General features: G+C 46.9%; 1 protein-coding gene across 7 annotated transcripts in view; it reads left to right on the forward strand.

The window, feature by feature from the left end:
- tbc1d32 (TBC1 domain family, member 32) overlaps window positions 1–21,634 on the forward strand; it is a 28,613-nt gene extending 6,979 nt beyond the window's left edge. For 5 of the 7 annotated variants that reach the window (XM_077017873.1, XM_077017875.1, XM_077017872.1 and 2 more), the window contains 18 exons: window positions 152–353; window positions 1,087–1,166; window positions 1,664–1,802; window positions 2,177–2,264; window positions 2,592–2,710; window positions 2,945–3,064; window positions 3,439–3,527; window positions 6,361–6,483; window positions 6,774–6,882; window positions 7,281–7,374; window positions 9,606–9,734; window positions 10,643–10,726; window positions 11,769–11,838; window positions 12,388–12,548; window positions 13,220–13,374; window positions 15,016–15,156; window positions 15,655–15,843; window positions 19,887–21,634. In XM_077017873.1, coding sequence (XP_076873988.1) covers window positions 152–353; window positions 1,087–1,166; window positions 1,664–1,802; window positions 2,177–2,264; window positions 2,592–2,710; window positions 2,945–3,064; window positions 3,439–3,527; window positions 6,361–6,483; window positions 6,774–6,882; window positions 7,281–7,374; window positions 9,606–9,734; window positions 10,643–10,726; window positions 11,769–11,838; window positions 12,388–12,548; window positions 13,220–13,374; window positions 15,016–15,156; window positions 15,655–15,843; window positions 19,887–20,009 — 2,215 coding nt within the window. In that variant the 3' untranslated portion in view covers window positions 20,010–21,634. Of the gene's footprint in view, window positions 1–151; window positions 354–1,086; window positions 1,167–1,663; window positions 1,803–2,176; window positions 2,265–2,591; window positions 2,711–2,944; window positions 3,065–3,438; window positions 3,528–6,360; window positions 6,484–6,773; window positions 6,883–7,280; window positions 7,375–9,605; window positions 9,735–10,642; window positions 10,727–11,768; window positions 11,839–12,387; window positions 12,549–13,219; window positions 13,375–15,015; window positions 15,157–15,654; window positions 15,844–19,886 lie in introns of those variants that run through there. The other 2 variants (XM_077017876.1, XM_077017877.1) reach the window with 2 other exon arrangements.
- The last annotated feature ends 1,390 nt before the right edge of the window (window positions 21,635–23,024 follow it).

The following is a 23,024-nucleotide window of genomic DNA, read 5'->3' on the forward strand; positions in this document are numbered from 1 at the left end:
ACTGCAGCTCTGCGGGTCGCGTTTGAGTGCGTCGGTCTGGACGAGACCCACTCATCGCCCTCGCGGCTCTCCTTCCCGGACCCGCCCGAAGATCGCGGCCCCCCGCGGCCCTTCCGCTAACCTTCGCCGTCCCGCGTCTCCCTCCTCGCAGAGTCACGCCGGCCCACGTGGTGGTGCGGTTCGCTCAGGCCCTGCTGGCCAAGGATCTGCCCGCCTGTCCGCAGCTGGAGGACTCGGCCGCCGTCAAGGGCGCCTTCATTTTCGTGTGCCGTCAAATGTACCACACCGCCGAGGGCCTGCAGGTGCTCGGACCCTACTGCCTGCACGAGTGTATAGCCCAGGCCTGGAGGAAGGTAACTGCATCACCACCAGAACCGAGCCCAAACCCTGGTGGTCAGCTGTCACGCACAAACACACGCCTGTTATATATGTTATTTTCTGTAGTCAAGTAGTTAGATAATAGTTTTGTTCCAATAACCACTTCTATGTTTTCCTTGAAGCTCTATAGAGGACGCTGGTACACCCAAACATTTCATATTGGGTTCATATCCATTTATTTTAAAAATGGAAAAAAAACACATTAACCCCCTGTATGCCGAAACCTATTCATTCAACCAGATAAGAAGAACAACACATCCAAACATCAGACAGTCTGGCTCCTTAAACTTGACCCACAGAAGGGTGTAGTCACATGAATTTCCTCAGTAATTCCACAGTAATTCCTCAGTAATTCCTCAGTAAATCTGTGTATCCTGTTCTATATAAGTGGAACTTTGGCCATGAAGAAATGATAACAGCATATCAGCCCCCTTGAACAGGGCACACGATGAGGTAGCGTAGGACTGAGTTTGATGAGTAATTCACATCACAGACGTGTGACTACAAAGAAATCATTGTGCTTGAATCTAGTGCTGGTTTGTAAAGGCGTTCTCTGGTCTGTCAGCGCTTCGCTGGGTGTTCGACACGAGTCCAAAGTCCTGAGTGTGGAAGGGTCAGACAGGACAGTGTCTCGCTGCTCTAGCAGTGACGGGACAGGCCCGTTAATGAGCACAGGCTGGCACTCAGTCCGAGCGCTCTTCCCCACAGACCAGCTCGCTTTCGGAGAGGGTTCCCACCCCTGTCCCCGGAGCCCCCGTGCCCTCGTCTCCTCAGGAGCTTCAAAGCACGTGAGTCTTCCTCCACGCCCGTCTCGTCTCCACACCTGTCTCCACACCTGTCCCCACGCCCGTCCCCACACCTGTCCCCATGCCCATCTCGTCTCCACGCCTGTCCCCACGCCCGTCCCCACGCCCGTCCCCACACCCGTCTCATCTCCACGCCCGTCCCCACGCCCGTCCCCACACCTGTCCCCATGCCCATCTCGTCTCCACACCTGTCCCCACGCCCGTCCCCATGCCCGTCTCGTCTCCACACTTGTCCCCACGCCCGTCTCATCTCCACACCTGTCCCCACACCTGTCCCCATGCCCGTCTCGTCCCCACACCTGTCCCCACGCCCATCTCATCTCCACACCTGTCCCCACGCCTGTCCCCACGCCTGTCCCCACGCCCGTCTCGTCCCCACACCTGTCCCCACGCCCGTCTCGTCCCCACACCTGTCCCCACGCCCGTCTCCGCGCCCTGTCTGCAGGGCTAAGCTCTCGCCTCTCTCCTGACACTTGCAGTGTGGTGTGGGAGGAGGTGCTCTTGGACAACCTGCTGAACTTCGCGGCCACTCCCAAGGGTCTCCTGCTCCTCCAGCAGACCGGGGCCATCCATGAGTGTGTCGCCTACATGTTCTCCAGGTTCACCCAAAAGCTTCAGGTATGGAGCCAGTCCAGGACTTGAATCCAGGACCCAATGGATTGTCACTGCAGCTAAAGCAGCATCTGCCTATGGTCACTATGAACTCTTCTTAATAACTTCACTTTTATATTATTCTTTCCAGCTTAATTACTGTTTAATGAGTACTTCTGGGGCCACTGATGCTCTTACCTTTATATGTGTGTGTGTGTGTGTGTGTGTGTGTGTGTGTGTGTGTGTGTGTGTGTGTGTGTGTGTGTGTGTGACATTAAGATGAAATATAAAGATTCCAGTGTTGGCTCATTAAGCGAACCAATAGCCTGAAGCTCAGTACAGGAGACATGCCACTTGTCATCCGGTGGTATTATGCTACATTTTGCTTCTCTTTTCCTCAGGTGAGCAGGTGTGAGAAGTTTGGCTATGGTGTAATGGTGACCCAGGTTGCAGCCACAGCCCCGGGAATAACGGCCCTGCGTAGCTCCGGTGAGTCAGCTGCCAGGAGAGAGCTCTCGTTTTGGTTTGAGTCTCTCCCCTGTCGAAAGAAACACCAACCACACTATCCCAATGTTGTGCAACAACAAATGTCGCCCTCACCAGGCAGACCGCGGTACTGCACGTATGGCTGCCAACCCCCCCCAACTCCCCTCCTTTTCTACCTCCCTCTCTTGCTACTGGTTGCGCGTGACTAAACGGTAGAGTCCGTGTCACGCCGTGCGCCCGAGACAGTAGCCGGTGGTGTTTGTAGAAGCCGGCGGTGTGTTTGCAGAAGCGAATGTGTGTGGGCGGGCTGACCTGTGAACGACCCTGCAGGGTTCATCCAGGCTGTGGTGGTGGATGTGTGGTCTCTCCTGGAGTGCGGCAGGGAGGACGTGAGAGTCGTGCACCCCAAGTCCACGCCCATGGACCCAATTGACAGGAGCTGTCTGAAGGTGCCACCTTCTCACCTTTCCCCCCCAACCAATGATGGTTCCCAGCAGTTATTGCTTCTTTGTTGTTCACATGATGAATTTACTGTTGAGGACAGAATTTTGTACATTTCAAACCGACCCATTTTTGTGCAGGAAAAATCAGTAAAACAAAATAATAGGACATGCTTGCATTATATGTGTGTGTGTGTGTGTGTGTGTGTGTGTGTGTGTGTGTGTGTGTGTGTGTGTGTGTAGTCCTTCCTCACACTGGTGAACCTGCTGTCCTCTGCTCATGCCGTGTGGGAGCTGCTGTTTCGTCAGGTGCTCCCCAACAAGGCGGAGTACAGCCTGCGAGAAATGCCCACCTCCATCATGGTGAGAGACACAGGGACGTGTCCACCACGCACAAACACGCGCGTGAGAGCTTCACGTGAGAGCTTCACGTGAGAGCTTCACGTGAGGGCTTCACGTGAGGGCTTCACGTCTGCCCGCACAGAACGATTCTCACGCAGTTACTTCACGGCAACTTACGGAAAAACGTTCCTCTTCATCAGCTCTGATTGTCTTTTTGTTTTTTCCTGCTTGGAAAAAAAGAAATTAAATGCCGTTTTCACAGCTGTAGGTTAATGTGTAGCCATTGGAGGGCAGACTTTGACCGAAGATGAAAAAGTCTTCATCACCTTCATCTACCTCACATTTTTCACTATGTTGGATCAACAAAAAAAAATTCACCTCCTTGTATCCCTCAGGACGTGCTGGACCGCCTCGTTGTGATTAACTCGGATGCAAAAATACACTCCCTGTTCAACTACGAGCAGTCGCACACATTCGGTCTGAGGTAAGATCGATAGTTCTGTCTTCCCCGCTCCTTCCCCCGATGAACAGGATAAAGCGGACAAAAGGACGACTTTCAGGCTGTCTCAGGCCCCCTTTAGGGCTGTCTTATCAGCGAAAGCCTCTCTGCCTCCCTCAGACCGACGGCTGACCAGTTCAGCCCTTTGTCTGTGCTGTGACTATACACACCCATGTACCCGTTTATGGGAAGGGAAAATATCCTCATTGCTGGAGTGTCTGCAACAGGCAGGGCTGACGTATCTACTACTACAGCTGCAGTTAGAAATACTGCAGAGCTTACTTGTATTAATATGGAGCATATCTATGGTTTTTTTTTTTATGTGGGTGCTGTACCACAGGCCTCCAATTATTACTTCATAAACCATTGCCATGCCTTGAGTGTATATGAGTCTGAAATCAGCACAAAGCCCAGGATTGATGAATTAATTTTTCTTTTTCTGCATACGCAGACATGGTAGATGGACGTGAGTGTGTGTGTGTGTGTGTGTGTGTGGGGGGGGGGGGGGGGGGGGGGTTGAGTCGCGGCGACGTGCCGTGTAATTTGTCCACGCGGATCTCCGTAGGTTCTGTGGGCCTGCTACGGGCTCACCTGCTGCCAGACCCGGAACCTCTCCAGCCTGGCGGGCGGGGTCGCCGACAGCCCTCTCCGCTCGCACGCCGCTTTTGGGTCGTTACGTTCCGCCGGCTTCCCTCCCTCGCCGGGCATCTGCGTGATCCGTGCCTGTTCGTGCGTGTGCGCCTGGTGCTGAGATAACACCGCGGGGTCGGAACCCTCTAACGACGCCTCCCGCCCGCCCCTGCTTCCGGTCGTCCCTGCCTGCTGCGTTAATCGCTCCGACGGGTCAGAGCTCTGCGGGCCGGGTTCTTGAACGTCCGCCGCGCGGTCCTGTTCAAATCGCTGATTCCCGTCCTCGGTCAAGTGTGGTGACAGACGCGCTCGCTTCAGCAGTTCGAGCGCTTAGAGGTGCGGGGCGAAAGATGCCGGTGGCCTTAGGCTACACCGAGTCCACTCGGCTTCTTGTGCTGAGCGGGGTGTAGTGTTGCGGTGCAGAGCTGCGTGTTACATCTGCAAACTTCAGTTTACACAACGCGTCACAGAACCGCCACAGACTGCCAGATCAACCCTGTCGCTCACGGGCCTTTATGGTAATCCAAATCATCGGAATATGAAAAATGAATACGCTGGCGCCCCGGGGCAGCTCAGGCCCGGTAAAGGACTCCCAGTGGTTAGATCCCTCCCGGCATGTCTGAGTGACTGAATGTGCTGTCACGGTGGAGGAGCTGTGATCTGAATCAGCCTCTCAGACATTCATCACCCTCAGAGACGGATCCAGTGGCCCTTCTGAACCTCAGTGCTACCCTGTAATATTCCCCTGAAGCCAGCGCACTTGAAAGTGGAGTTATATCTGTGGAGTGAGTCCTCTTCAAGCCTACTGAAACACTCCCAGAATCAGCTGGTAGGCAGTGTAAAGATATACAAACACTGCAGCTCTCCTGATGAGAGAGAGCTGAGAGGCGTGAAGATTCAAGTCTCATTATTGGCTCACGGTCTTCTCGCGAGATGGCGTCTGAGACGGTGTCTGGGCCGATCGGTGGTGGATCACCTTGAGGATGTTCGGAGCGGCTCAGGTTGCTTCAAAACTTCAAAATTAAAATTATTTAAACTGCATTCCATAGGTTACATGTTGGTTTGAGGAATGATTACTGTCATGCGTAAAACCAGATTTCTCTTTAAAGGAAACAAAAAACAAAAGAAAACATGGGAAAAAAAGTCTACTAAGCACATTTCCACTGCCTAAATTTGCATACAGGGAATGAAGAATAGAACATAGACGGGAAACAGAACCAGCAAGTTCCTTTGTACATGTGTGATCACCCTGTCAGCTTTCCTGACTGGGAGCGGTTTAGTTAACTCCCTGTAAAAAGAACTGCAGAGCTACAGGAAGGATGAATAAGGTGTGTCCAAAGGGCCTTGATTCAGTCTCCTACGCAAACCCACTATCATTTTTGTGGCATGAAAAGTAAACCTTCACCAGGGCTTCACCACAGCGCGGTCATGTGGAAGTGCCATGGGTGAATCAGACCCTTGGTGTTTGCTCATCGGTTTCATCAGGGTTCGATTTGTTAGAGACAGGTTTGATACATGCAGGTGTCTGCAGCTGTAGTGTGTTGGTCATGAAGCTCAACCAGACTTCCTGGGTGTGTAGAGGGGGCCATCCTGGGTGTGTAGAGGGGGCCGTCCTGGGTGTGTAGAGGGGGCCGTCCTTGGGGGGGGGGGGCGTCTGGGAGCCTCCTCTCAATCGGCAGTCGTGAACGCCATCACTCCAATCCATTAGAGAGGAAAGTGTTTCCTCGTGATCACACCAGCTACACGCCTTCCTCAGAGATGTTCTATTATCGGTGAAATGGTCTCCACTGATATCAAAGGTCCTCAGCACAAGTCCAGGCTTTTATGATTTATTACCTTCACACCACGCTAATGTGTACCTTCATGCTTCGGTTAGCACCTCACAGCTCTATAGTATGTGTTGTACTTGAGGTAACCGCGGCTTACATGCTATTGATGTCAAACACCGATGAGAGCTTTCACACAGCCAGCGACTACACCAGCATTCCCCCGTTATTTACTCAAGTGCTTTCTGGGAGTTTCAACCATAACCTGATTGGATCTTCGAATCGCACATGTGGACTAATTACATCCAACATATCATATAACCAAGCAATATGTGGAAGTCGTGTATATATATATATATATATATATATATAATTTTTTTCCTTTCTTTGTCCGCATGTCTTCTGCCTCTGTTCCACCTCAGGCTGCTGAGTGTAATGTGCTGCAGTCTGGACTCTCTCCTGCTGCTGGAATCGCAGTATAAGCTCTCGGACATGTTGCTCCAGTGCCAGATGGACAACACCATCGAGTCGTCCTCCGGGAACACGTACGCTGATCCTTGGCCTCCTCCTTCCACCTTGGCACTGTCTGATGTCTAAAAGCCAGTATCATCCACTGTCCACAGTAACACAATTAAATATGAGCGTTGATTGAGTCTCCTCTAAAGTAAAATGTCCTGTTTTAAAGAGGGATGAGAGAGCTCGCAGGATAATGTCACGTTTAAAAATATGGCATACTTCTTAGGAAACATTATGTATTATTAATAATAATAATTAGGTAGTAGGTATTATTATTGTTATCATTTTTGAAATGGCAAATATTTGTCCTGTTTCTTAGAGAGTTCATCATAGACGGCCTGTCTGTGGAGAGGAACCACCTGCTGGTCCGGATGAACGTGACGGGCGGCCCCTCTGAAAGGAACCTTCCTCCCAGAGCTCTGCAGAAGGTCACAGCTCCACGCCGGCACTCGTAACATGGCCGCCTGACGTGTCTCAGCGGCCCGGCCGTCCTCGCGACTGCAGGACTACACGCTCCAACACACCTGATTTAACACACCTGATGAAACTAATCGGCTATTCATCAAGCACCTGATGAGCTGTATTAGTTGGTGGAGTAGTGGCCGTGTTAAACCACACAGGCTTATAAAGCCCCCGGGACGCCACTTTAATCCCTGCTCTTGCTTTTACGTTGTTTTGTAGCATCTTTGTATTCAGTCGTTCTGTTTATTGTCAGCGTTCCAGTGAACGAATTTGATGTGTAACAGAAAAGACATTTCACAGTGATTTTATTTTTAACCCGGGGTTGCGTTAATGTTTTAAGCGGTTCTGGGACTCTTCCTTTCAGGGGGACGATCCGTACCCTTGGCCGATGTTCTCCACATGTCCTCCGCCCTCCTGTTATGTCCTCGACGTACCAAAGACACGCCGGACTAAACAAGGTAAAACGCCGCTCTCAAACCACAAAGACCCACACAAGACTCACAGCAGGTCGCTTAAACCGTTTTTTTAGCCCGTGAATCACAACCTACCGCTACATTTGCTCGTTTGAATAGCGCAGGCACTTCCAATTAAATCCCTCCAAAACACCCAGAGAGAAATGGAGGCGTGAACCAGATTGCCATCTATAGCACTGAATTCGTTAGGGGACCCAGCTACTGAGCAGAAACCCATGTTGGATGTGTGACCTCCGCTCTGGCGTCTGTAATCATCCACCGTGAGTGATCGTGACCGCAGCGCTGGGTCCAGGCGTGGTGCCATCTTTATTGGCATAAGAGCAGAAAAGTCTAATCGGTGGGGTCATGAAAAAGCACAGACTATGGCTGTAAGCTGCTGTAGGTCTAAAAGACACGGCGTTTTCTAACTCTCCAACTGTCAAGATGCTCGCTAGCATTAAAACATTTAACGAATATAAGCAAACTATGTCACGAGAGCTTTTCTGTCACTTTTCTATAGCTCACTACACCCAAAATGACCAGTAGAGGAGACACCGTCATATTCAGCCTTGACAGTTGTGTTCCTAAAGACAGATACACGTTAACCACAATAATAATAATTATCTAGACACTAGACACAATATTTTGACAAACTTCATGCCCTGTCCACCTCAGCTACAGATGCTGCAGTCCCAACATGTGATGGTGAAAGCTGTATAACTGACATAATGTCCTGCTTGGGACGCCAGTGTCCTCAAGAGGACAGCACGGGAGTGAGACACGGAATGAGCCAGGTGTTTTGTGTGGCTAGGAACAACGCAGTTGCTCCGTGTCCCTGGCTCCGTCACCTTGTCTTTCTTTAAATAATGATAACGTAATGTCACTTGGCACTCCATAGGATTTTATTACCTCATCGTCTGCCGTGTGAGAGCATTTCTCTGGTGAAGTATTCTCTCTTTCCGCCAACAGCCTCTGAGACGCTGTTTGCGTCTTCTCCTCGGCTTTGAGACCCACGCCGTCTTCCCACTCAGTTCACGCAGCTTGTTCATTTGCATAACCCCCTCCCCTAATGTCCATTTGCATAAACCCCTCCCCTAATTTTGCGCTTCAACAGTGCCACTTCTTAAATATGCATATTCATGAAGTGGGAGGAATTAAAAACTGCAGCTCACTGGCGTCTTCGTGTGCGGAGCACTTTTGATAAATAAGCATGCAAAACGCATTAGCACATGCAAAACGCTTAGTAAGTCTGTCCCAAATTCTTCAGCGCAGCTGTCAGAATACTTTAGTTGCTCTCTGCTTTTGTAGTTTGTCGCTTCAGGACTGTGCTGCAGAGATCACCCCTTCCTTTATTTGATTTACAGGCATAACGGATATTAAATATTCATTTTTCTGCATCAGGAAAAAAGCAAGAAAGATACTGGCATAGGTTTTTACAACAGAATCCACGCTAATTATTATATCAAGTCTAACCGTACTGAATGTCTGTGACTGTGAGATGATTGTGACTCTCTAACTGCTTCAGCATGTCTGACTACTCCATCAGACTTCATGACTGTATTCGCAATATGATTGGCTGGCGATTTCTAGCTGTAGGCTTACGTTTACCTAGGTCTAGCAACAAAGATCTAGATCATGGCTTCTTCTGCCATGGACTCCACATCCCACGTTTATCTGATTTCGTTTCTCGCTCTCTCTTGCCAATAGAAAAATCAAGTGTGCAGATGTCTTTTCCCCCTCTAACCTCCCCGAAACACCCATTTTGCATAAAGTAGAAAGTGAAGCGTCTCACAGCAGAGTCGGTATAAATATGGTGTAAGGCAGGATTTCCATGGATGCTTTCTGTCTGTGTGTCTGTGAGTATCAGCTCCTCCCCCTAAACTCTCCTCTCTGTTTTCAAGGCATTGAATCTTTATTTAAAAGTGACAGCAGCTGTCTGCACGCTACATAGACACAAACCTGCGACTCCCAGCTGCTAGGTTCTGTTTCCTCTGGGTCGTGTGTGTTCAGTTAATGACATCGATGCACTTGGGTCTGACTTGCTAAACATTTCGTATGGCGTGAGGGAAGAGCGTGATGTTTGTTGCGGTTTTCAAAGGCGACGTTTGCCCTCCCTGCCAGGTATATATTATTAATGGGTTAATAAAGATGTGAAAAGGTGCATAAGGTCAATTAACAGTTTCTTTTCTACTACTGTTGGGTTTTTGTTTGTGTTGTGTGTGTCGACCCCCCCCCAGTAGACTCTGAGCTCTGCGCTTTCCTGATGTCGTCTAAGGCCTCGGAGAGAGACGAATCCTGGATGGAGCACTGCAGGAGACACTTTTACAAAGTGATGACTTCAAAGTCCAGCATTCTCACTGGAAACGGTATGGACTATAAGTACTTTAGTACTCTGTATTAAAAGTGCTGTTCAGATCAGACATCAGAGTTGTTACTCTCTCACACAGCTCAGCTACTAATGACCTGGCTAGCATCTCTGAACTGTCTAGCTTTGGCTAGCACTGGTCAGTCCAAGAGGCTTCAGCAAAGGCTATAATATTGCCAACAATGTAGTTCCATAATTATTGCAGAGCAAATGCATGTTTTAAGATAAGTGAGCATCTTAATTTGTGGATTCTTAAGTGTGTCTTCAGGTCAGTGACCATAAGGTCTGAGGAGGTCTGTTTCACTTCCTGCGAATGATGCGTAAAAATCTCATGGCTGTCACACTTTTCTCAGAAAACATGGTTATTGTTGCTTATATTATGACGTTTAGTGCTTTCTTGACATTTACAAATCCATTATGTACCCTGTAGTTTGTTAAAGAAAAAGCTTCATGTGAGATCGGGGTCAGGTTTTCACAGGGTGATGTTAAAGGTCTGTGAGCAGAGGGATTTTAACACAACGGTTTCATCACTTCGGATGCTGCAGTGCAGTTAGTTGTGGTTTTCTGTAGCCTGAGTGTTCGCACCTGTCGGGCACTTCGGGCCGGCCCTGTAAGGTGGACGCAACCTTGGAACCTGATCCGCTTCGAACTGCGCCTTTCACCGCCAGGCGAGGGGCGCGGTCCTTGGCGGGTTTCCCATGATGCCCCATGAGTCCTTGTGCTGTTTACGGGCGATGATGCCTTGATTTACAGATTGTCCAAAGTGGAGGAAGTGGCGCGCGCAGACACACACACACACACACACACACACACACACACACACTGGAAGGCCTCCGGAGGCGGGGCCGGGTCGGCGGAGGTCCGGAGCGGGAGCGGCCCGGTTAACGAGGTCTTTGTGTTGCCCCGCAGTGCTGGTGGATCTCCTGGAGGCTGTGGTTCAGAGTCTCTCGTCCACCCCATCCACCTGCTTCTTCCCACCTGCGGAGTACAAAGGCCAGTGTCAATGCCGAGCCCCATTCTTCACGCGTCCTCTCCTGTTTTATTATAACTGCTTTATTATGCATGTATGTATGCTGTATTATGAACCTTCATTGATCAAGTCTCCCCTTTCAGTCGTTGTCCTACTCATTCAGCCTAATTATTTAAAAGATAGGCACATAGTTCAGGCTCTGTGGGGTTTTCATTTATTAAGCACACCATTTATTTCTGCTTCAAGATACAGCCCTGCAGAGGTGTTTTTAAATGAATGAATTCAAATATTCCTTTATATCCTGAAGAGCTATCGTTTTCAGATTTGGAATCGTCCTTAATTACGAGTACTTGTCTTTCAATTGGAACTCACTTAATTGTCACAAACATAAGTTACTGATCAGTTTTTACATCGGAGAAACGTGCTACAGATTACATTGCCCAAATACTCCATACTGACATTCTGATGTAATTGTTTTTCTCTCTCCCCTTCCTCCCTCTCTCTCTCTCCCTCTCCCTCCCTCTATCTGTTTTTCTACTTTTCGTCCCCTGTTCTGGTGATTTGAGCCTGTCCCATTTCTCTCCTGTTAATAATAATCGCTACCACCCTGAACTGAAACCCATCTGTCCATCCAGTGCTCACACACATCTATCCATCTGCCGGACGAAAGCCGGTGTTGTCGACTGGTCTCCCAGCCGTTTAAGGCTGCCTGTCCCGCCGGGCGCATATTTATCTGCATTATGTCATCATTACAGTCCTGCCATTGTTCCCATATTAATGGAAACGGAGGAGTGTCCCTATAATCACATCAAAGGCCTCATTTAACTCTCACCAAGAGCAGTTAGCCAATTAAGCCCACATTAAACTCTGATAAATGGACACAGCACAGCTGATCCTGGCTGGGTCTTAATGTGACTTGGTGATGAGAATGTATGATTTTACAAGGCTTTCTGCCCCGCTGCCGCCGCCCCGTGCCACATTCCCAGCTATCAAATCAAGACGGATGGCCGGAGTTGATGGCGTTGTAGCGTAAAGTTAATTTGGTCTTTATGGTGTCTTTTATAGTGGCGGAGCACCACGTGAAGACCCGCAGCCTGACGTGTGTGGAACAGCTGGGTGTGAACGTCTGTCTCAGGTGGGTTTTTGGAGGGAGGAGCTGAGGGGGGGGAGTAGCGCGTGTGGGCGGGGCTTCCGCAGGACGCTGGGAGGCGCAGCAAGGTCGGCTCGTCCTGACGCTGGTTAACGCCGTTTACACCATTCGTAGTGTCTGAGTGTCTGGAGAAATGAGATTTTGTCTCGTTCCTTTATTTTTACTAATATTGCCCCCATCCCCCCGATGACCATGTATACATTTTTAATGTCAATGTTGGCAGTGGCAGTGATGAAGTTAGGAAATATAAAGTAACCATTAGAACCTCATGCAGCAAACGTTAAATCTCCTGTTTTGAACATAAACTGGTTTCACCTCCTAGAACTCCAGGAACATTCTGCTTGCAAGGCTGATGAAGGACCTCATCTTCTTCCGAAACATCTCGGAAAGCTTGCGTGCTTCAGTTCAATTTTTACGACCTCTCTCAGTTCAATTGCTAGCTCGTAACACTCGTAAATTTCCCTGGGAACGTGCTGAACAGATGTAATTATCTCGCATGTGGCGAAAGACTGAGGTGTGCGTTTGTCTGGCCAGGTACGGTTTATCCCTGAAGTTACTGAAGGAGGATTCGGAGCAGGACCTGGGCCTTCTACTCAAACATACCCAGGAGTTCCTCACTCCTCAACGCCTCACTCCTCAACGCCTCACTCCCCAACACCTCACTCCCCAGCGCATCACTCCCCAGACTGATCTGTGTATCCTTGGTGTTCCAAAAGACAGCGAGAATCCATCTCCATGCGTTTCTCCTCAAGTTGTCACACATTTAACTGGGAAAAGTGTATACAGAGGGTCTCCCTTCATAGAAAGATGCATTTACGTGAGATCATATTTGTCATGTGTAGTCCCTGACAGGATAGTCTGAGTACGCAGTGTGAGTACGCAGTTTGAGTATGCAGTGTGAGTACGCAGTTTGAGTATGCTTGAATATGCTTGCTGGTCAACAGCATGCTATCTTATAGATATTTATTTTAATGTATTTAGACATCAACATCTGTAAAACATGCCACCATATTGAAAAGTATCAGAATGTTGATAAGAATTGAAAACACCTAGACGATTGAAAAAATCCTAGACGATTAACTAACTTCTTGCTCAGACACAATGAAATAAAATGATAGTTTATTTATATAAAATAAAATAGTATGTACAGATAAATAATTCTAGGTGTATTTATGCAATGTACCATATAGTCATTTGAAAGCTCCTAGTTCTATCTAATCTCATACCAATAGCAGCTGTTTTTCTTTTCCTTTTTTGATGTGATTTTGAGTAGCACTGTTTTGTTTTTCACGTCTTGCGCACTGAGAAAGTCGTAATGCGAGGCTAAGACGCCGCTCTGACCCTTCCTTGACCCTTCCTGTGCGAGGTTCCCTACGGTGGGGTTATCCTGGTCACGACTGGTTCTCCTCCACCGTCTTCCTGCTGATGTGTGGAGACGCCGGCCGCTCCCTCAACCTGCTGCTGCGTTTCTCACGCCTGCTGACCTCCGCCTTCCTCTGGCCGCCCAGGATCCACGCCTCCGTGAGTCCCGCGCAACCCTAGCCGCTCACGTGACCCCGCCCCCGACGCCCCGACCTCCCGTCAGACGGAAGGAGCTGACCAGCGGTTTTCCCTTCTCCTTCCTGTCTTGCTCATCTGTGTTTCACAGCTTCTCTGGAACAAAGCTCTTTCCCAATCGCTACCCCACCCCCCCACCAACTTCCCCACGCCTCGGCAAAAATCTGCTTCCTGCCAGCCCCTCCCCCGCTGTCCTTGGGCAACGTAGGAAAACACGGAGCGAGAGAATGAGCACGCGCCCCCTGCCTGAGCCGTGCGGCGGTCTGCGTGGTCCCCCTAGCGCTGCTGTTAAATGTCCACTGAACTGAGATGCCAAAAGGCCCTGCCAGAAACTGAACGAAACACATGTTTTAGTCCTCGGTCGAATCTCTCGCCGAGCTGTATGTCGAAAGCCCAAATGCCTTCCTTCGTGGTTTTCTGCTTAAATGCTAACCATGATAAGGTTGGCGGGGCACGGGTCCTGTCACTGTCTCCGCACAGTTTGAAAAGGGCAGTTCATCTCTGTGCAGGGTGGGGTAAACAGGTCTCAGGTAATGGAATTGCAGCACTGCGGCTGTGTGTGTGTGTGTGTGTGTGTGTGTGTGTGTGTGTGTGTGTGTGTGTGTGTGTGTGTGTGTGTGTGTGTGGTGGGGGGGGGGGCACCACATACAGGAGTGTGTATCTGATTATAGGCAGCTGCACATGGGGTGCATACAGATCAGATAGAGTACAGCAGCACTGGGGAGAGAGAGACAGGGAGACAGACGGAGGAAGACAAAGAGAGGGGGATGGAGGGGGAGATGGTGTGATGATATGAGAGAAAGAGAGAGAGAGAGGAGCACGATCAACTACAGCAGAAACCTGTGTTGAATCAACACCTACACTGTTGATCGAGCTCTTGCTCATTTTAGTGCAGCTGCAGATATATAAATCCAGGAGGTGATAATTCAACACCACAACGGCGTGTGTGTCGCTGGCATCGGCGTGACTGCTGCGAGCCCACGGGCCTTTCACCCACAACACTGCACGATTAATGATGGCTCCCTCCGCCACTGCGCTCTTACACAACATTCCTGTTTACTGTATTTACATTCGTGTTTTCTGCATTTACCACGCGTCATCCAGAGTGACTTTCAAAAGTACGGCAATCAATCCTGATATACCCAGATGAAATCCAAAATAAGTTCTATATCAGAAAACGATGAGTGCAGTTTATTAATTATGATAATGAAAGAAAAGAATGCTCAGTTTATTAAATCATGATAGTCATAGACCAAGGGTACTCAACTGGCGGACCGCGGTCTGGATCCGGACCCGAACGCAGTCCTGGCCGGACCCAATAAGCCCGGTAGCTTATCTTAAGTGATCTTATTTAGTAAATTTGAGTTTGACCGTTTGGCCAACAGAGGGCGAGTAAGTGTATATAAGTATATATTCTGTTGTTGTATATATATAGTATAAAAGGTTTAACCTCTAACACTGCTTCTCTCATTTCTAGTTAGTGTTCATATCACCGTTGTGAACAGGATGTGTAGTTGTATGTGTTCTCCACCATATGTTGCAGTTGATATATGGTGCTGACTAATGAGGCCTGCAGCTCTTAGTTATGTGTTTGTGATGGTGCAGGTTCATCTCCCGCTGGAGATAGCTCAGTCTGGGATCTCACCCCTGCACTCCTGCACCGCTCACTACGTGGAGATGCTGCTGAAGGCCGAGGTGCCTCTCGTCTTCTCCGCGTTCAAGATGTCCGGCTTCACTCCTGCCCAGGTACATGCAGAAACTCACCTTGCGAGCTCGGGCTCTCCGGCACCATCTGGTGGCTGCTTGGGATTAGTGCAGCTTGTTAGTGCAATGTACGCAGTGGCTTTTTATACCCTCACGGTCCCGTAACTGTATTGCACACGTTTATTATATATTAACGTGGTTGTGTACATGGGAGGGTGCAAACCTTTTTATATTGGTGATTCGTTGGTGGTGATAAGACCGAGCCGTCTGGGTAGAATCAAGCACAATCCGGGTTGTTGTTCCGGGTTGATGTGGCTCATTGTAATTTCTGATATTTAAATATTACCCCCAAGTTATTCCCAAGCATGATGTTTCCTTGCCGTTTGGAGGCGTGTCTGTTCTTGGCTTGCCTTCGTAAGCGTGATGTGCTGCGTCTGTCCACACCTGGGGACGGGGACGGGCTCTGGACACGAGGAGGATTAACAGGAGGCAAACAGCTCAGAGCTAACTGTGTGTCTCCGTTTCTTTATGTCCTGGAAGATGTGCACGCAGTGGTTGGGCCAGTGCTTCTGGAACTACTTGGACTGGTCCGAGATCTGTCACTATGTGGCCACGTGCATCATCATGGGTCCTGATTACCAGGTGTACATGTGTGTCTCCGTGTTGAAGCACCTACAGCAGGACATCCTGCAGCATGCGCAGACCCAGGACCTGCAGGTCTTTCTCAAGGTGAGGCCCCCACACACCCCCGCACACACCTGGATCTGCAGAGCAGCGGGTTTACATCAGCACCCGGGAGTCAGCGTGCACGAAAGGGTTGTTGGTACGCGTCCTGAGAATCCTGAACGTATCCGTATTTAATCGAAATTAAAGGCTGAAATGGAAATTGCATGTTGAAACCTCTTTTGGTGTCACTCAGAAGTTGAATGCAGAGGAGGACACAAAATGAATCCGTCCTGCAGGGCTGTGATGAAACATGAATCAAACTGGAATAATACTCTCCTTTGTTCTGTCCTGTTCAAAAGCAATTGCCTGCCACTGTACAATAATTCCCCCTCTCTGGGGAAAAAAAACACCATAGTGTTGTCTGCTCAGGGAGCCTCCACAGCTTTTACAAAGACTTGTTCTGTTAAATGTTGGTAATATTTTTAACAACTTTAGTTAATGTTTCTTTCTTGATTAGACTTAAATATATATAAGTCCTGTGCTTTTAGAGCCACAGGTGTTTATGCACCCAGGAGGAAAATGGCCCCTTTTAATGTTGGTCCTGATTATGGTTCCTGTGTTCATCCTGATATTTATTCCGTCACGATATTTGTTCCAGTTCATCCTGATAATGGTTCTGATATTTCCAAGTAGGGCTGGATGATGAAAATATTTCTTGATTTTTTTAAAAACCATTCTGGATTGATGCTTACATTTTTAATAATACTAATTCTGCAATTTATTGAAGTTAATAAGTAAAATGTAAGGTTTTTTATTGTCCTTTCCAGACTTAAAAGTGTAGAAATGTATTCAAAATCTGACTTTTCAAATCCATACCAATTCCATATCCATCCCAGTTTCCCCTGTTTGTCTGTTGATTTGTATGTATCTCTTCTTCACCATACACACCTGTGTCTGCTTCTCATCTTAATCTGTCTGTGTACTTACACCTCGTCTTCCTGTCTCATGTTGTCAGTCGCTGTGGTGATTATCTCTGCGTTTTACTTTGTTGTACTATGTTTTGTGGCTACGCATCTTTGTCTAATGGTGTTCAGACTGTGGACTGTATTAAGGGTTGTGAGAAGTCAATCGATGTGTTTTCACCATTTTCTTCTACGAGCACTCTTCAAACTGCGGCCTGTTTTTTATCATTCTGTGCTTTCCTTTAACAATTTTGGTTATCTCGCGTTTGAAAAATGTTGAATGAAACTAATCGTGAAAATCGCCCAGCACTATTTTGAAGTGCTACCTGAGAGAATTCTGCTCGGTTCAGTTGTCACAAGATTTGGCAGAATACAGTGGCTGGAGGACGTCTTTTAATCAGCATTTAAAACCTTAACTGTCACAAATGAAGTGACATTGAACCTGTTAGCTGGGCATAAAAAACCACAGCCGCCATTACTAATTTGTCAGAAATGGCATATGTTTGGAGGAAAGGCAGACAAAGGAGATTTGTCCATGGAATCTGACTCCATGTCACTACCGAGCATAGTCACGATGTAGCTTGACTATTGTGGTTCAAAACAGTGTGTGTGTGTATGTGTGTGTTTGTGTTTGTGTCCACATGTGTGTGGGTCAAGAAAGAATCACTGCTGGTGATTCTGTATTTGTGGTGGGAGTTATAAAGGCTTCTTTATGTAAACTAGAGAACTCAAAAGGATTGAATCCATTAAATAGACCTATATAAAAGAAAGAAGAGAACTGGAATAAACTGGAATATTTGATCCAAAAGAAATTCACAGCGATTAATCTAAATAAATTGAAAACACAGAAATGGGTGCAGTGCATAGCCCACCAACGGAATCCGAGGCACAGCAGAAGACACTTCAATTTTGATTTCAAAAAGGTTTGGGACTTGGGAGGCATTCTTGGCTGGGCAAATTAATACATATAAAGTATTAAAGCCAGTAGAGATATTAGAAATTATTGGCACTGGTGTAATGGACAAAACAATCTCTGAATGAGAAATCTCTAGTCTGAAAATAAATTTGACTTTAACTAAATTTTAAAATAATGTATAAGAAAAATACAAATGGATTTAATATACATTAAATAACGATAAAATATTTATAATGAGATTAAACAATTAGATAACAGCAGCTTTGCGAAACTGAACTGCAACCTAACTCTGTGTCGGGGGTGACATTACACTCTGTGTCGGGGGTGACGTGGCACACTGTGTCGGGGGTGACGTGGCACACTGTGTCGGGGGTGACGTGGCACACTGTGTCGGGGGTGACGTGGCACTCTGTGTCGGGGGTGACGTGGCACACTGTGTCGGGGGTGACGTGGCACTCTGTGCCAGGCTGTCTCCCGACAGGCTAGTATAGCAGCACATATCCAAATGATGTACATATTCCAAATGGCCAAACAGCAGCCAAACGAGGCTGGAAGATACAGTGAAACATTAGCAGGCCCGTCTAGCCAGACAGCTGTGCCTCTGTAGCTGATGCGCACCGTGGGAAGCTTGTTGGCTGTGCTCCGTGCGTGTGTGGGCGGCTCCGAGCTGCAGGGACTTTCTCCGAGGCCGGAGCACTCACCAGCCTCCTACACTGGACCAGCACCGCTGCTCCGCAAACAGGCCTGGAAATCCCTGCCAAATCCGTCATTATTTTTCACCAGTAATAGACAGTGGTTGACCTGTGGGGTGCCGTAAAAAGCCCTTATGCAATTCATAGCCCTGAGACAGCATCGTGTGTTGGTGGAACAGAAGAGAGGGCCCACCTGGCACTGCTTTCATACATATTAATGCCTGTTATCATCTGCAAATTCCACCTGTTATGCATGTTGCATTATTCACAACTGAGGCAAATGTGTCCATCTAAAAAAGGAAATATATTGTCGGTCTATTCCAAAATCTAATTTACAAATCTGTTGTAATTTATTTTGACACATTGTTAAATATTAGTTTGCTTACAGTATTTAGAAGTTAACAGTATTGTTATATATAAATGACTAATTTTAATCAGCAACAAATTTTTTAAGACTTGCTTTATCATACTTATAGTTAATTACTTGCTTGCAGATTCATATTGTCCAATTAGTCGTCTAATTTGTGTGTGTGCCAAATGGACCCCTAATTGCTTCTGGGTGCTAAAGTCTGTAGTTGCGACCAAAAGTTGCTTACACTGCAGACATTTTTAATATTCCATCCATGTGGATTTATTTGTTCTTCCTCTCATCTCCACGTCCTGTAGTGTCCTTTTGCATCTCGAGGAGTAATTTCAAGGCTTTAAATTCGTGTGCTGACTCAAAGGAAATTAAATGAAATGAATTTCCTTTGTCTCAGCCAAGGCGCTTATACACAGCAAGATGTCAGTGTTCATTAGACGTCACCAAGTTGAGGGCTCGGGTTCTTCTGCACCGTGGCTCTCCGCAGCTGTAGGCAGATCACCTCCGTCTCTAGGAGACGCATCTTTGAACGTTTGTCCTTTGAGGATTAGCAGACTTTTATGTTTCTTTTATAGCGAGTTAGAATTCAATTTGGAGTTTTTCAAAAACACGTAGGTGGGAGGTTTCAAGTTTGTTAAAGCAGAGATCAGAATCTAATTTTTAGTAATGAGCTTTTCTCATGACATACACTTTCTAATTTTCTCAATACATACATTGGCTAATGTATCAGAACCTGTTCTCATAGATAAGATAAGATAGCCTTTTATTATCCCACTTGGGGAAATTGTGGTGTTACAGCAGCTTAGAGAGCATACAAAAAAGTTAGAAAAAAAAAAAACTTTGCAGTTTAAAGAATATTGCACAAGTTCCGATAAATTATAATGGGTTACGAAAAAAGAAAATTGTGTACATTATTTACAAATTACAGTCTTCTGTTTATGGTTTGGGGCAGTGCTGGTTGTATATGGACCCGTTATAATATCCAAGTCTCTGAGAAGCACTCCACGCTGTCTGTAAAACTTCGTAGAAGCTTCTTCTACATCCAACGCACTGTTCCCAACTCACTGCAGCATCAGAGAATGTCGTGGGAGGCCTGACCACCTCCTCCATTTTGTGATATGGCGGTGATGAAGCCCTGGTGTGCTCACCCACATCTGCATGTCCCCCTGCTGCAGGAGGAGCCGATCCGGGGCTACAGAGTGAGCGAATACCTGGACTACATGGAGGCCTTGGAGCACGGCTACAGAGGCGTGGTGCTGATGGACATGGAGAACATCTCACCCAGGCCTGACACCTAGGGTCCCCTCCTTTATCCTGGGATGCCTGGGTGGAGGATTCAAGCTGCGTTCTACAGCTAGATCATCTGCTGGTGGCACCTGGATGCCATGGGCACGAGAGCTGAGTTTGTAAAAAGAAAAAAAACAAAAAAAAAACTGGCAAATGAGGCACATGATCATAGAGTTCTGATTGGTCATTGAGTTTTGTTTGAGTTTTCGTTGGTCATTGAGTTATGTTTGGTCATTGAGTTATGTTTGGTCATTGAGTTTTGTTTGAGTTTTGTTTGGTCATTGTGTTCTGTTTGATCATTGAGTTTTGTTTGGTCATTGAGTTCTGTTTGAGTTTTGTTTGGTCATTGAGTTTTGTTTGGTCATTGAGTTCTGTTTGAGTTTTGTTTGGTCATTGAGTTTTGTTTGGTCATTGAGTTTTGTTTGGTCATTGAGTTTTGTTTGGTCATTGAGTGCTGATTGGTCATTGAGTGCCGTTTGGTCATTGAGTGCCGTTTGGTCATGAAGTACTGTTTGGTTTGATAGATTTGCTTTACTGAGGTTTTGTGCTCTTCGATTTATATATTTGTTTAAGGTACACACTGGCCATGGACTGTGGTTGTCTTTTCTTCTCAGAGGCTTAATGACCCTAAAGGGACCATCCATTCTGTTCCCTTATGTGGAAACAAAAGACTTCTATGTGGCACAAAATGTATTGTGCAGTGCCAAAACACGTGTGTGCGCCTGTACCGTTCAGAACACTGCCATGTCAGTAACATGTCCTGTACAGTTATCGAAGTCTTGTATGTAAGTCATGTAAACGTTTCCTCTGTTTCATCTTAGTGGACCGAGTCATTGAGTCACATCTCTATGAATAAACATTAATGTAGGCTGCATGGAGTGGGGGTGGGGGGGTTGTACCTGCCCCCCACCCTCCCTACGCCGCCGCTGTGTTGCTGGCTCCCCAGGTGAACACTGAAGCGAAGCCTGATGTATATATGTCCATCCTTTTGATGTAGACCTTCCTCTCAGGTATTTACAGCCCTGAAGAACATCAGGCAGCAGATTCCACAAAGTACACGTCATAAAACTGTAACTGACTGAATTGCACAGATATATTTTAAGATACTGTAATGTAGCCCTACACAGTACAGTAGCTGACACTTGTATGCTTGATGGACATTTTTAACCACAGGCTGTGACTTTCACATTGAGTTATTTATGGTATCTTTAGCCCCTGTTCATAGAGTACGTGATGAAACGTTTAGCAGCGTGGCAGCGGTGTGAGGCGGGGGGGTTTGAGCCCCGTTTCGTACGGACATCTGCAGTTTTACCAGCGCTGGTGGCAGCAGAGAGTCGCAACGACGAGTCATTGTGGCAAGAAGCCGTCTCCTTCACACACACCATCTGTGACTCCCACGGTGAATGATGAACGGGATCGTTAAAGAGGCGTCTTTCTCCTGCACATCAACCAGTAAATATACAGCACACCGATTAAATAAGAGTTTAGCATTTCTTCCCGCTGTTTTTAGAATGTTTGATGTTTCATTGTTTTAAATGTTTTTGGTTGGCCTTTGGATTTATGTGAAAAATTAATTAATAAACAACACATTCCATAGAAATGCTCTTAAACATAATAAAACAAAGAACAAAGCAGATGATTTACGGTTTGTTTGGTAAGACAACGGACAATACACACATTACTGTAGATTCCTTTACTGTAGATTCACCGTTTCTATTACGTTTCTCGTACTTCGTGGGAGCAGTTGTTTATCCGTGCAGTAGGTTCCTCCAAATGGAGTCGGTTGGCTTGACAGACATGACCAGCACCTACTTCATTATGCTTGGACACCACTAAATCTGTTTTGGTTTTTTGGCTGAATGCCAACTAAAAATTGTAGTGAAGTACACAAGGTTTCCAGAGAAACAGGTGAGTAAATTCCCAATTACTTACCTTGAATCTTCTTCGGATTTTTATTTATATATACACGCATACATGCGCACCCATTGGTTAAGCTAGCCGTCGAATATAGTAGCTTATTTATAAAGAAAGTTAGCGTGCAGTTGCAGAGGGAGATGGAGGAACCCTGTTATTCTTGCGTTGCAGTGACAACCCAGTCGACTGTGTCCTGACTATCGTCTGGTCCAGCGCGACACATAGCCGGCTAACGACTGTACACATGTTCCCTGCTGGTGCACAGAGCATGTCCTTCATTCATCTCTCAGAGGGGATGTTTTCTGTGTTAACATCAGTTTAACCCAAACGTTTTTTTTACTTCTTCATGCTAATGCTCATGCTAATACATCAGGGATGATGTGAGGATGGCCCAGCGGTACACTCCAGAGTGGGGTTTGGTTTGGCTCATAAACTGACATATGCAACCTCTTTAAAAAAGAAAAAAAAAGTTAAATTTTATATCCTATCTAATAGACCCTAATAACAGAAAGTAATTTGTCATGGCTAATTAATGCTAATTAAGCTGATTCCATGCTAATTAAGAGCCCTCTGTTCACATATCCCACTGTGGGAGCAGCATTAGCCACCTTCATCTCTGGTGAATGTAGCGTTATTACCACACACACCGCTTTGCTACGCCAGACCCAGTCTAGAGCAGCAGCCTGGTAAGCATATAATTTTCAGCTAGCTATCTTGTGAACTGATCCTCAGGCTCCGGGCTCTGGTATTAATAGTCATAATTTTTTTAAAAAGCTGGCATCAGCAGAACTATGCACCTGAGTGATCAGATTGGAATTGCTTAATGTTTAATTGTAGCTAACATTTCATCACTCATGTCTTGTGCGACAGAATATGGGCTTGTGTGCCGAGTCCCTCAACCAAATCACTTGCACTGCATGGTCATTTTACTTTTCATATCAGTGTGTTAAGACTATTTTTTAACCTTTAATATAGCCAGCAGGGAGCATCCCTCAAAGGGCCGTGGAGGGAATCTCCTAATCCTCATTAGTGTCATCATTCAGACAGCAGAGTGGCTTAAACACAAATGCAGTGTTTACCGGAGCCTGTGAAAAGATTAGCAAGTCTGTTAT

The sequence above is a fragment of the Brachyhypopomus gauderio genome, chromosome 9 (genome assembly GCF_052324685.1).
Source record: "Brachyhypopomus gauderio isolate BG-103 chromosome 9, BGAUD_0.2, whole genome shotgun sequence".
Classification (NCBI taxonomy): Eukaryota; Metazoa; Chordata; class Actinopteri; order Gymnotiformes; family Hypopomidae; genus Brachyhypopomus; species Brachyhypopomus gauderio.